We start from the raw sequence: 13,104 nt of genomic DNA on the forward strand, positions 1-13,104 counted from the left end.
GTTTCTGTAGGCATGCTGATTACAGCTGGAGAGATAACAACTGAATAAGGCTTCTTTCTATAGTGGTGGAAAATAATGGAACACATTGTCTTCTATTTTTCATTCTTTCCCTCTGGCCCATTTGGATTATAAACCTTTGATAGTCTTATCCTATCTTGATATGTTTCCTTTCAGATTGCTTCAGCTTCAAGAGCAGATGCGGGCCCTCTACAAAGCCATCAGCGCGCCCCGTGCCCGTAGAGTTAGCTCAAAAGGTGGCTATACCTCGCAGAGTGGATCAGGATGGGATGAATATACCAGGCGTGTTACTACTGATTGTCTGAACTGGATGAGGCAGAAGAAGGTAAACCTATGTGAATATCAAGATGGAGTATTTGAACTCCAGCATGGTGATATATTTTGCTTCATTTCTGGTATGTTTTTTTCTATGGCACAGAGAGTGGGAGAAAATTTAAATTCAATTATCTCCTCTCCTTCAATATACTGGTTACTGACCCCTGTCCTCTGTACCTGCTATTCTGTTTTTCAAAAAGAATGGGTGGGACTGCATATGATTACATTTAGCATTACTTCTAGTTTGGATCATCGCTTTACCCAAGGACATGTTGAAGAATTATTGGAACATTCCATCTTGTGACCTGTCCCTGCGAAAAGTTAATGTGTGAGCTTTTGGAAGACTTTCTGAATACCAACAATTAAACCAACATGGAGATGATGTATTATTTGCTTCATTGCCCCTGTAAATGATTCTGCCAGTGTAGTAATAGAGGAGCTGGTTGATTTCGTAGCAGCCTTCCTTGATTTCTGTTAAAAACTTTGGGACAGTGACACTGAAGGTATGGAAAGCAGGCTGCAGACCTCTGTGTATTTTGTTGCATAGTGTCTCACTGTGTGACTTACCTTTGCTTAACTGAGCATGAGAGTAATAAGAGCACTTTGGCAGTGGAAGAACCCATTGTTTGCAGAAATTGCTGTCCAGTCACCTTATAGGCTTTTTATAGAAGGTTGAGAAATGCTTTAGATACAAAATGTAAAATGTCAGAGCAGAAGAGTCAAAGTACGATATTTTTGATTTAGTGTTTAAGATGGTTTTTGTGGAATAACTCCCCTGGTGTAGGTTTTAAAATGAAGAAGTTAATTTCATTAGCTTTTTTTTGTAAGAGAAATTGCACTTTGTTTACTGTTGGCCTAAAATTTATGGGGGAGAGGACACCTTACAGGGACAGGAGGAGCTCCCTCTCCCACTCAAAACATTGGCTGCCAGTATCTCAGCTGTAGCAAGAACATTCTTAGGACTGTATAATCTGGTTACATCTGGAGTTCACTAAGCACAAATGTAATGTGTTACATCCCAGAAAAAAGCAATGTCACAATTGGAGGCAGTGGCTCACAGGAGGATGACAAACCACATTGTCACAGTATGCTTTGTAATAGTAATGGGGAAATGGAAAGCCCTTTTATGCCGCCTGACTTACTGTATGGTGATCCTGTGATAAATAGGCCTACCTACTTAGTTGCCTCCAATTGTTTTATCTTATCTTATGTTGACCTTCTCTGACTTGGTATTTTGCCAGCAAAGCTCAAATTACAGAGCTACAGAAGAATGTTTCCCCTTGTAACGTTTTAACTTGTTTTGTTTTGTTTGTTTGGTTGGTTTTTTGCCGGATTCCCTTGCAATGTTATATACATGGGAAGTCCCACAGGGTAGTTTCTGTTTTTGTGCCAGTGCTTTGTTTTACTTTCCTGTCAGGTTTGCAGATAGGAGAGTTGTGGGCTACACACCCGGACTGGATTTCTCTGGTGGGCAGGAAGTTGGAATTCACCCAGTGTCTGTTCACACACATTGATAGATTTCCCTTGCTCCCTCCTCCTTCGGTTCTTGCTGGGGCTTCCAGCAAACTAAAAGGAAGGGAGACTATAGTCTCATACAGCTTCCAGATGGCTGACAGTCTAAAATGGCTTCACTTTTGGAGCTGTTCCAGCTTCGCTTAAGCCCAGGTGTGGCCCAGGGTGTTGTTTGTTGTAGCATTACTGCTGCGCTGAGTCATTAAGATATTTTTTTAAACTCATACCTGATGAAAAAAAGATCTGCCAGCAGTCTAGTGAGGAGAACATTGTTCTCAGGCCCAATGCCTCTTGAAGGAAAATACATGTCACTCATAGAGTCCCATCTATGAAATTGTAATTTCCAAAAATGGTCATCAGGGAGTAGAAGAAAAAGACGATGATACATTTTGTACACTAGAAATAATGAAGCATTGTGTGCATTTCAATGCCAGCATCCCCATCTGTTACAAGAACTCTGTGTTTGTGTGAATTTCTTTATAGAATAAGCCAGGTATTTAATATTTGAAATCAAATTATTGCTAATATTCTGATTTTCCAATTAATAAAATACGATGGTTCTCTCATGATGGGAGTAGAGGTGAAGGCTTCAGAAAAAACAAACCCCATAACATCCCTTCTCTGCAAAGGTAATGCAGTCTCTTGAATCTCAGGCTGCCTCATTAATCTAAAGCAGTGGCTCGCAACCTTGGGTAACCTAAACGCTCTTGAACTGCAATTTACAGAAAATCCAGCCAGCACAGCTGGTGGCGAAGGCTTCTGGGAACTGCAGTCCAAGAACACCTGGGTTACCCGAGGTTGGGAACCAGCGGTCTAAGACAAGGTATGCCAGGTGCCTCTGGGGTTATAGGGTATCTGTGTTTGTTCACTTTCCCACTGCACTTTAGCTGGCCTTACCCTGATAAGATGCCCCTGTCTTTGTAGAGTAAAAGGGGATTGAGGAAGCCTGTGTTCCCATTTAATTTTTCAGAACTTTATTTTCAAACTATAAATTCTTGCATGTAGCAGGTGAGCCAAGTCTGAGTTGCAAATCAGTTTGGAAATGCATACTTCTGTCTGTCAGCAAGACATTGATACAAGCATAACAGAAGCAAAAATGATGATGAATGTTCTTCTTTTTTCTTTTTTGCCCTTCAGGCTGAAATGGAGGCAGTAAAATGGGGATTTGATGCAGCAGCTATCGAACAACAAATCATTGACCACAGAAAATTTCATAACGCCATCGGTGACTATCGCTGGCACTTGGACAAAATCAAAACTGATCTGGTAAAATAGTGCTTTGGTCTCTCTGATTCTTTTGTTACTGCATAGTTTACCTGCTCTTTGGTGTTTGCTGATTGTATTGCTGTTTAAGTATTCTAAGCTTTGGACTCTGAAAAAGCTTTGTTTCAGTCCTGCTGTGCCTTGCTCATTAAAAAATTTGCTGCATAAAATAGCGTATTGCACACATCTGCTGCTGCTGCTTTCTAGAATTGCTAACATTGTTTAATTTGTGACGAGTGGCAAAGCATTCTCTACAACCAGCATTAGATTATAACCATGTTGAAGCATTATGACTGAAAGCATGGAGGATTAAAGGTGTGGTAGGGACATGTGGAAAGGATGATCCTACATCCCCATCCTATCTGGATGTAAGACAGTCCTTGGCATGATGAGTACAGAATTCCAGAAGGGTGCTTGTAAATGTGTTCAGGTGAACATGCTTGCACTGCTCCTGCGACTGAGCGTACAAGCCAACTTGTTACCCCCTGTGCCTTTGGGAGGTTGAATTTGCATTTTTAGAGTATTCTTTTTCTGCATTGTTTTGGGCTATGGGGGGGTCTATGGGGAAGTTTGTAGATTTCATTGCCCTCCTTGGGGAGGACTTTACATGACCCATGGGTTGCACATTGCCCACTAGTGATGTAAGTGACTCTGCAGTAGAGTATTGCCTCCAAATTATTCTGTCTTAATTTTTAGTTCCAGCAGAAGCCCCTGAAGTAGGGCAGATTATCATAGTTCCTGCAGCTCACCAGTCTTCATTTTCTTTCTTCTTTTTCCCACCCATGCCCTGAGATCAGGGCTTGAAAAATGCACTTGTCTGTGACAAGTGAAAAATGCTGCTCGACGAGTCACAGCTCCCTGCCTGCCTGCCTCCTTCCCCTCCACCTGTCTCTCTCTAATCCTGCAGTCCTCCCTTTCCCGCTCCCATTGCAAAAGGAAAACTGCCGCCTTCTCGCAAGAAGAGAGTTTGAGCAGCACATAGAGATATAGCTCTGCAGGAAAATGTAGAGTAATCCCATGCTGGAGAATATGGAGATTCCCTGCTCCCAGTTTCAATGGAATGAGGACAAATCCTGGGGTGGGAGGGAACCATGGTTCCTTAAGGGACCAGGCGCTTTTGCTTTCAGTTTTATTTTTGCTGGAGACGTTAAAAAGAAAGGCATTCAAAATACAAGCTTCATGACCCCATAGGCATGCAGATAATAAAGCAAACCCAAGTCTGAGGGTATAAATCAGTGTTTCCCAATCTTGGGTCACCCAGGTGACACAAGTGCAGCACCTCTGACAGTAGTGCATTTTCTATAGGTGAATACCGTATACGTAATACAATTTATCTTGGGTTTGTACGCATTGTCACGTAGAAATAAAAGTGAACAAGTGTCTAGTTTAAATTTGTTAACATAAATTGCAAGGCTATAGTCCGGACATGCTGAGTGGTGAAATATTTGACTGACTAGTGACATTCTAAAATTTTTCAAGCCCTGCCTGAGATCTTTCTTATTTTGCTTTGTCCACAGCGTGAGAAGGCTGCTATTCACCAACTAGAGGAAGAGTTTGAATATCTGCTGGTAAGTTAAAGACCAACTTGCTTGCTGAATGCCTTGTAATCTGCTTGTTACGTGCTGAACAGTAGAGCACCAGACAAAGTTATATAGAGATTCCAGAAGACTAAAAGCCTTTAAGTTTTTCAAAGTTTAGGAAAAGTTTTTTTTTTCAAATTCCAAAAGCCTCTACACAGCATGGTCAGTATTTTGTATAATGTACTCTGAGACTTTTCTATATGATATGCAACCCTAAATTCAGTATATGGTTTGGCTGCCAGATCGATTACAGTGGTGACTCGCTTAGCGATTGCCTCGTTTAATGATGTATTCGCTTAGCGATAAGCTTTCTGGAGTGATTTTGCGCTCCGTTTAACGATATTCCCTATGGGGAAAATTCGCATAGCGATGTTCGGGACCTTGCCTCACTTAGCGATGACAGTTTTAGGTCCCCTGTTTCGCTTAGCGATGTTCCGTTTTCACTGTTTTAAAAGGTTCAAAAACGGTTTTAAATGCTTGGAATCGTTAGTGCACCATCTAAAATGTGTACAAACTTAATTTGGCTTTGTTCTGACTCTTCGTTAATTTTTGGTGAATTTTTCCCCCCATTGAAATGCATTGAACCCAAGTTTGACAGCTGTCAAAATCGGGTTCAATGCTTTCCAATGGGGGAGAAAAAATTCACCAAAAATTAACAAAGAGTCAGAAACTGCTTTAAATGCTTGGAATCGTTATTGCACCTTCTAAAACGTATGCAAACTTAATTTGGCTTTTTCTGACTCTTCGTTAATTTTTGGTGAATTTTTCCTCCCCCATTGGAATGCATTCAAGTGCCCGTTTGACAGCTGTCAAACTTGGGTTCAATGCATTTCAATGGGGGGAAAAATTCACCAAAAATTAACCAAGAGTCAGAACAAAGCCAAATTATATTTGCACACGTTTTAGAAGGTACACTAACGATCCCAAGCATTTAAAACCGTTTTTGAACCTTTTAAGACACACTTAAAATTGCAAAAACGGACATCGCAAAACCATTGAAATGCGTTGAATAGGCTTCAATGCATTCTAATGGGGGATACATTGTTTCGCTTAGCAATGTTTCCTATGGGGATTTTTGCTTAAGGACGGCAATCCGTTCCCATTGGAACGAATTAACCGGTTTTCAATGCATCTCTATGGGAAAACGTGTTTCGCTTAGTGATGTTTTCCCACAGCGATGTTTTTTTTTTAACCAATTAACATCGTTAAGCGAGGCACCACTGTATATCAGAGCTCTGGCGCTTTTTATACATTAAGTTGGACCAGAAAATAATTCTTTGAACTCCATTTCCTCCTCTATGCAAATTTAAATAGAAGTAACTATGTGTGCTGAAGCTACCTAATTTCTGCTTAACACTTCTTCCATCTTGGTCTCCAGCTGGATTAGTCTGGGTTTCTTGAGCAGTATTTGTTTGGATACATCCCACTTAATAGTATGTTAGAGAGTTGGATTAGCACAGGAGAGACCTTGGTTCAGATCCCCCCACTTAGCCATAAACCTCAGTAAGCAATCTTGATGCATCCACTATCTCTCAAACTCACAGGGTCATCATGAGGATAAAAGAGCTTTTGAGCGGGTGGGGGAGGCAATATATTAATGTAGTAAGTAGATTCCTAATTATCAGATTTGTAGAGCTCTGTGCAGACATCCTGACTCTTTTTCAAGCTGCTCCTACATTCTAACTTATGGGAAGAATCCTGATAGGCGAAGAAGCTCTCTTTTTTCATAGTCGGCACTCTGTGTGCATAGGAGAGCAAGAACAATGGGGACCCACTAGAGCACTCCTCTCTATCCATCATGACTTAAAATGTAGAGAGAATGCCTGAATAGGACTATCATTATAAATTGTTTGGGTAGAAAACTTTTTCTGCCACAACTTTGAAGCACTACGGATCCTGTCCAATCCACTGGTACTGGGACTTGACTGTTCTTACATTTTCCTTTGAAATAAATAACACACTAGCCCTTAATATGACTATATAAATGTATCTGGAAACTTTTGGACAATATTTTGTGAGATCACCCTTTGTGGCAAATTGTCTTTCCCCGTGACTAGCAAAATCAGAATAAGTTGTGTTTTTTGTGAAGATGTTAAAGAAGTCTGACTTCCTTTTATCAGTGCAGCAAATCCAGAGCCTGCATGTGGCCAGATAACAATATTAACTGCCAATTCCATTCTTGTTTCTTTTGTCTGTGCCACATTTTTAGTTTCAGACCTTCCACACTGTTTTGGTCCTTCAATTAAAGGATCTCATTACTTTGGTGGTGATGTTTTGTAGAGATTCTCCTTTGAAAGAATGGATCAGCTGCGCCAGTTGCAAAACATCATCCAAGCAACCAGCAGGGAAATCATGTGGATCAACGACTGTGAAGAGGAGGAGCTTCTCTATGACTGGAGTGATAGAAACACTGATATTGCAAGAAAGCAGGAAGCATTCTCCGTGAGTTACTGAAACACACAAATAAAAAAATTAGAAGAGCCCACACTTGTAGACAGTAAGCTTGGGTCCTATGACATCCTTCTAGTTCAAAACTGTTTCCATCAGGGGAGGGTGGGGGGGGGATGACGTGTGATTTCCGTCTTCCTACTTGCCCTCAAACTGTGAAGTACTGGAAACTCTGGAGCAGATTTTGGGGCAGTCCTGAAGGGCTACAGGGATGAGGGGAGAGGAGAGGAGAGCAGAAGAAATTCTGATTATGCAAGTGGACTTCTGCTAGCCCAACCTTGGATTTAATTTTGTAGCATCATGTGTTTGTTTTTATTTTTTAAAGTAGGTAATGCTGAAACCTTCTGGCATTTAATATTTAATTTGCTCTCTGATTATCTTTCTGATTGTGTGGATTGTATGAAAATGGGCTGGACCTGTTTGATACGGTGTGGAAGGAGAATTGGCATAAATGGTGGTCTAATTCTTGGTTCAATAAGGCTATTGTTATGATGACAACATTACAAATGAAGGCAGGAAAATTTTCAGACACAGTATAAATTAAGTGGTTTAATACTGGTTTCACAATAGTAATAATGAGATGACATCGTACATGTTGACCTTTCCCCTCTTTAAAGTTCTGTTTGAAGTGATGCCCTTGTCTTTTTACAGAAGCGCATGAGCCAGCTGGAAGTTAAGGAGAAAGAACTCAATAAGCTTAAGCAGGAATGTGACCAGCTGGTACTCAGTCAGCACCCTGCTTCTGACAAAATTGAGGTATTTCTTCTGATTCATTCTTCTCTTAGTGTTATTTTTGGGGTAATGAAGGTTCCCCTGAAATTGAGTCTGTGTTACTGAAATTCTGAACCTTGACCTGTTTTAATAGGCAAGCTCTACCACTTAGCAGGAATTGGTTTTGGAAATTTATGGATGCCATGCAAACAGATCATGTTGCTAGTGTGAAAAGTTGTGGGAGTTCCCTTGCCCCCCTGCCAGATACTTTCTCTGGAAAGATTTGAGGAGGGCATGGCAGGCATGACTGTGCTGGTGAGGGAGTGGGGTGACTTAGAAGATAAACTCTGACTCTTCTCCCCTCGAATGTTTGTCTTCATCCATGCTATTTTGTGGAATTTGTAAAGTTGAGGAAGGGGTGGTGAAATGAAAATCAAATGGTTGTGTTGAAGCTGAGATTGAACTGTGACCTTTCCCCCCCCCCCCCCCCCAGGCCTACATGGATACACTGCAGACTCAATGGAGTTGGATTCTCCAGATCACCAAATGCATTGATGTTCATCTCAAGGAGAATGCAGCATACTTTCAGGTATTTATTAGTGGACAATAATAATGGATAATATTATAAACTGCAACCCAGTGATCAGCTTTTTAATAAGGAAGGTCAACAAAATAAAGTATCTAAAGTTAGATTCTTCTTTTAATAGCTGCACAATATCTTTGGTTTGTTTTCCTTCACTTGCTCTTCGTAAAGCTGCACTGTTAAAAGTATACTATATTTGTACATTTTAAGGACTACATTTTCTGCTAATCTGCATTGGTCTGATTTAAATACATGACTGTTCTCTAAAGGATGTTAGCCATATTCCCCATTATTGCCGGTGATCTCTCCATGCTTTGCAACTACAGAGTAGGCCTATAATCTGGCACTTCGGATCTTACGAATCTATACCAAGATTTTGTTCTGAGACCATTCTTAATGCTGCTATTTATTCCTAACAGAAATTAAATCTTGGCCAGAATCGTGTTACGTAGATTTGGCCATAAATGCAATGGCATACATCTTAGTGGTGAATTGCTGCTTGTTGGATAGCTCAGTGGTTTAGATATCTAGCTGCAGAACTAGAGGTTGGGAGGTCTTAAGAGAAAGGCCAGCCTGTGTAGCCATAGCAACCTGCACAGTTATTAAGCTGGCTTGATAGTTCAGTGAGTTGGGTATGGTTGGGAGTTTAATTCTCCACAGTACCTCCTGTGAGTAAAGCCAGCCTTTGGCAAATTGCACAGTCCCAAGCTGCCCCCAGAAGAAGGGAACGGGAAACCATTTCTGTGAAAACTGTGAAAAGGGTCACCATAAGTCAGAATTGGCTTGATGGGACACAATGATTATTAAAAAGCTACCACTTGCATTCCTTGTCATGTGCCAGTCACATGACTTAGTGCATGATGAGGAACAGAAGTGGTGCTTCCTTCATTAGCAGCAATTCATAGTTGATATGCTGTTGAACTAATAAGTAGTAAGATTGTAGTAAAGTAATAAGGTTGTGGTCATTGCAACTAGAATGCTCATACTAATTTGGTTTTAAGAAATCAGCAAATAAAGGATATGTCATTTTTGTTTCTTTTTGGGTGCAGTTTTTTGAGGAAGCCCAAGCTACTGAAAACTATTTGAAGAACCTACAAGATGCCATCAGGAAAAAGTTTATTTGTGACAAGAACATGTCCTTGCCGGTTCTGCTGGAGCAGATCAAGGAGTTAGAGGTACTGTTCCCACTGGCTTTTGAAAATGCCGTGACTTCTGTCAACTTCAATAGAGTGTTCTCTTATTTGATTGTTTCACACCTGCCAGCCAGCATTTAATAGGATACCCACAGTGTGATGATAGTGCATGTACAAATTCACTTGGAAACATGCTCTCAGTAGACTTGTAGAGCAAAGAGAGACTGAGGGGAAAGTTGAGGAAGCTACAGCTTCCTTGGGTAGTTTCTACCTTGTTTTTCTCAGAAATTATACTAATCTTCCATTTTATCTATGATAGTATAGCATTTTTCACATCTAACTCCTTAAGAGTTCAAGGTTAGCTCCTTAAGAATTAAAGGTTAGTTTTCTTTTAAAGCTATCTCTTCTTCCCTTACTCAGTGCAAGGAGTTGCATTGAATCATTGCATCTAATGTTTGAAATTTTCTAATCCAAGAGACATTACATTGTTCCAGCATGGGTCTTAGCTAGGACAAACATCTACAGAGATATCTGTGAAGATCCTCAGTCATCCAGGTGAGGTTATCTGGAAGTTGAGTCATGGCAACTGGGCTTCTTTCTTACTAGGTTGAAACATTTATCTAGTCATTCAAGTAGCAAAGACTGAAGAAGCTACTTGGATGAGTAGTGAAACGTTTCAGCCTAATACAAAAGAAGTCCGGTTGCCATGACTTGTCTACAGACATATTTGCCTTCACTTTTACGAGGATCCATGCAAATGTAGGTTGAATTGGACAATGTCATTTTGTTTTATTTTTATGTGCTACCTTTCTCCCCATAAGGGGCCCAGGGCAGTTTACAAAACTGCGTAATGATAACAGACCAAAAACCTAGGCAAAACCACATCAGAACATAACCAAACATCAATGAGATTAAAAACAGTTTTTTAAAATCTGACTTTCATAAATGCAGTGTCCCCTAGAGTCTTACTTACTGCTTTATAATCTTTCTGAAAATGATGTTTTTTGTTTGACAATGAAAGGACAAAAGGGAAGAAGCCAATCTAGCTTCTTGGGGCAGGGCATTCCAAATGAGCTTGGGAAGGTGTTGGAACTGAGCAAAGGGCCTCCCCAGGTGATTTTAAAAGCTGAGTACTGCCATATGGGGTTATACGATCCTTTAAATAGCATAGACTCGAGCCATATCGGGCTTTATAGGTAATAATCTGCACTTCAAATTGAGGCCAGAAACATCCAGTGAAGTTTTTATAATAAGAGAGTTACATGCTCCCTGTTACAAATTTTGTCTCTCTTTCTAGAATGAACGAGAGAAGATTCTGGAATACAAGAGGCAGGTGCAAAATTTGGTGAACAAGTCAAAGAAGATAGTGCAGCTAAAACCACGGAATCCTGATTACAAGAGCAATAAACCCATCATTCTCAAAGCCCTGTGTGACTACAAACAGGATCTGGTAAGAATCATGTAAATTAATGGTCTGTACAGCCTATGGGGGTTCTGTGGGGAGTGAGAAGTACTTCGAAGGCCTGATTTCAGTCCCAGGTTTTTGTTAATTCATGCTGACTAAGACATTGGTGTTTCTTCTTCGAGGCACTCACATACTTGCTTATGAGTAATTGATAAATTCAGTTGTTGGGCCAACCCTATTCTGGAGGCTTTGGAAATATGTTTTGCTGGAATCTGCTGAAATTTATAAGGACGTTACAATACCTGTCTTCAGTATTGCCTAACTGTAGCTGCTACAAAGTGACTTGGGTGAAAAATTATTTCAAATATTTCCAAAGATGCTGAAGGGGAAACTCCATCTTAAACTGTTGCACGATATATCTGTACCCCCATCTGTATACAATAAAAAAACATTCTTGTTTTAGTTACTGAAACTTGGCATTGAATAAATCCAGTTGTCTGATACTGGGAAGAAGTCAAACTTATTCCTAAAATAAAAAACTGATTGTAAGCATTAGAAGTACTTAAGGTGCTCTGGTGTACTCATCCAGTGTATTTTTTCTTCTTTCTTTTTGATAGAAAACAATGCGCAAGGGAGATGAATGCATTTTGAAAGATAACAGTGAACGCAGCAAGTGGCATGTGACTGGACCAGGAGGAGTGGATATGCTGGTGCCATCTGTCAGTCTCATTATTCCTCCCCCTAACCCCTTAGCTGTGGATCTGGCAACCAAGTGAGTTATTAACAAGATTCTAAAGCTTAGTTGTTTGGACTATAAGGCAGGCCTCCCTGCAGAAGAGTGAGTTCTTCCTTGACGTTTAATGCAGTTTGTGTATCTGGCTTGGGAAATCCATCCTGCCCAGGTGTGCTTCATAAAAATGTGAGGCCAACATGCAAAATCTGTGAGTTGTGTTGTGGCAGAAAATGTTGCTGTGAGAATAGGACGTACTTAAGCTTTGAAGAGCCCTCTGCTCTAAAACATGAGGACTAGAAACTTACTACTTTTGTAAATTTGAGCTGGGGTTTCTTTAGGTGTAAATTGTATTGTCAGCATTTTTAAATATGCACCAAGTGACCTGGACAATTTTTTTGTCACTAAAGATGATCAAGCAACTGGGTATTTCCCATTATTTTCATGCTGCTAAGGCAGCATTCCCAACACTTTTGGTACCCGAGGTAGTGTTTTCTTCTGGGTTAAAGTTAAGGACAGGTGAAAGGTGGATGCTGCTTCTTGATCATATGTAACCCCCCCATTGCCCTTTAGGATTGAACAGTACTATGAAGCTATCATGGCTCTCTGGAATCAGCTCTACATCAACATGAAGAGCCTGGTGTCTTGGCATTACTGCTTGATTGACATTGAGAAAATCAAGGCTATGACCATTGCTAAGGTGGGTGTCAAGCTTTTTCTGCAACTCTGTTTGCTTAACATATTGTTTCCTTTCTGGAGAGGAGTTTGTAGGTGTAAAACCTCTCCTATTGCTGGTGGAGAGAACTCGTGGTTGTAGAATTCCTTCTGAGCTAAGAGGGAATGGACCAGTCTGAAACAGCAATTATCAAGCCATAGCAGATGTGTTTCTCTGGCTGTATGTTCTTCTGCTATGCCAAGTTCATAAAACCATACCTCCTTGTTCCATTGTTGGTGCAGAGTAATTAATAACTTCATAATCTGCAACACTACTGATAATAATCCTGTTCATCCACAAGTGTGCTCTGAAAAATTGGAAAAAAACCCTCTCTTTTAACCATTTTCTGCCTATCCTGATTTTGAACCCAATGGTGTATTTTAACAGAGGTGCAGTGCAAGCTTATGCAGATAACTCATATGTAGCTGTCCCACTGGCTGCAGACACATGTGGAACAAGGCTTAGGCATGTACGTACATTCAACCAGGTACAAAGGCTGTTTGTCTTCTCTCAAGCCTTGTCTGCACTGATAACAAGACAGGTGTTTTTGCAGGCAGCTCTGTTTTTGCTAATATAGACATTCCCTGTTCTCCTTCATCTACACATTCCATAGTTTGTATCCTTAGATTTTTCCTTCTGACATAAACCTATGATTAACCCATTTGTCCTACATGTGTACTCTCTGACTTCA

The 13,104-nt window shown here is 40.5% G+C and overlaps 1 protein-coding gene across 3 annotated transcripts in view; it reads left to right on the forward strand.

Annotated features, from left to right (window-relative positions):
- The window catches only part of DSP (desmoplakin), a 50,954-nt gene that overhangs the window by 18,680 nt on the left and 19,170 nt on the right, over positions 1–13,104 (forward strand). For all 3 annotated transcript variants that reach the window (XM_072998600.2, XM_072998601.2, XM_072998598.2), the window contains exons 4-13: positions 175–343; positions 2,983–3,111; positions 4,626–4,676; positions 6,969–7,130; positions 7,788–7,892; positions 8,341–8,436; positions 9,480–9,605; positions 10,861–11,013; positions 11,586–11,740; positions 12,272–12,398. In XM_072998600.2, coding sequence (XP_072854701.2) covers positions 175–343; positions 2,983–3,111; positions 4,626–4,676; positions 6,969–7,130; positions 7,788–7,892; positions 8,341–8,436; positions 9,480–9,605; positions 10,861–11,013; positions 11,586–11,740; positions 12,272–12,398 — 1,273 coding nt within the window. The remainder of the gene's footprint in view (positions 1–174; positions 344–2,982; positions 3,112–4,625; positions 4,677–6,968; positions 7,131–7,787; positions 7,893–8,340; positions 8,437–9,479; positions 9,606–10,860; positions 11,014–11,585; positions 11,741–12,271; positions 12,399–13,104) is intronic.

The sequence above is a fragment of the Pogona vitticeps genome, chromosome 4 (genome assembly GCF_051106095.1).
Source record: "Pogona vitticeps strain Pit_001003342236 chromosome 4, PviZW2.1, whole genome shotgun sequence".
NCBI lineage: Eukaryota > Metazoa > Chordata > Lepidosauria > Squamata > Agamidae > Pogona > Pogona vitticeps.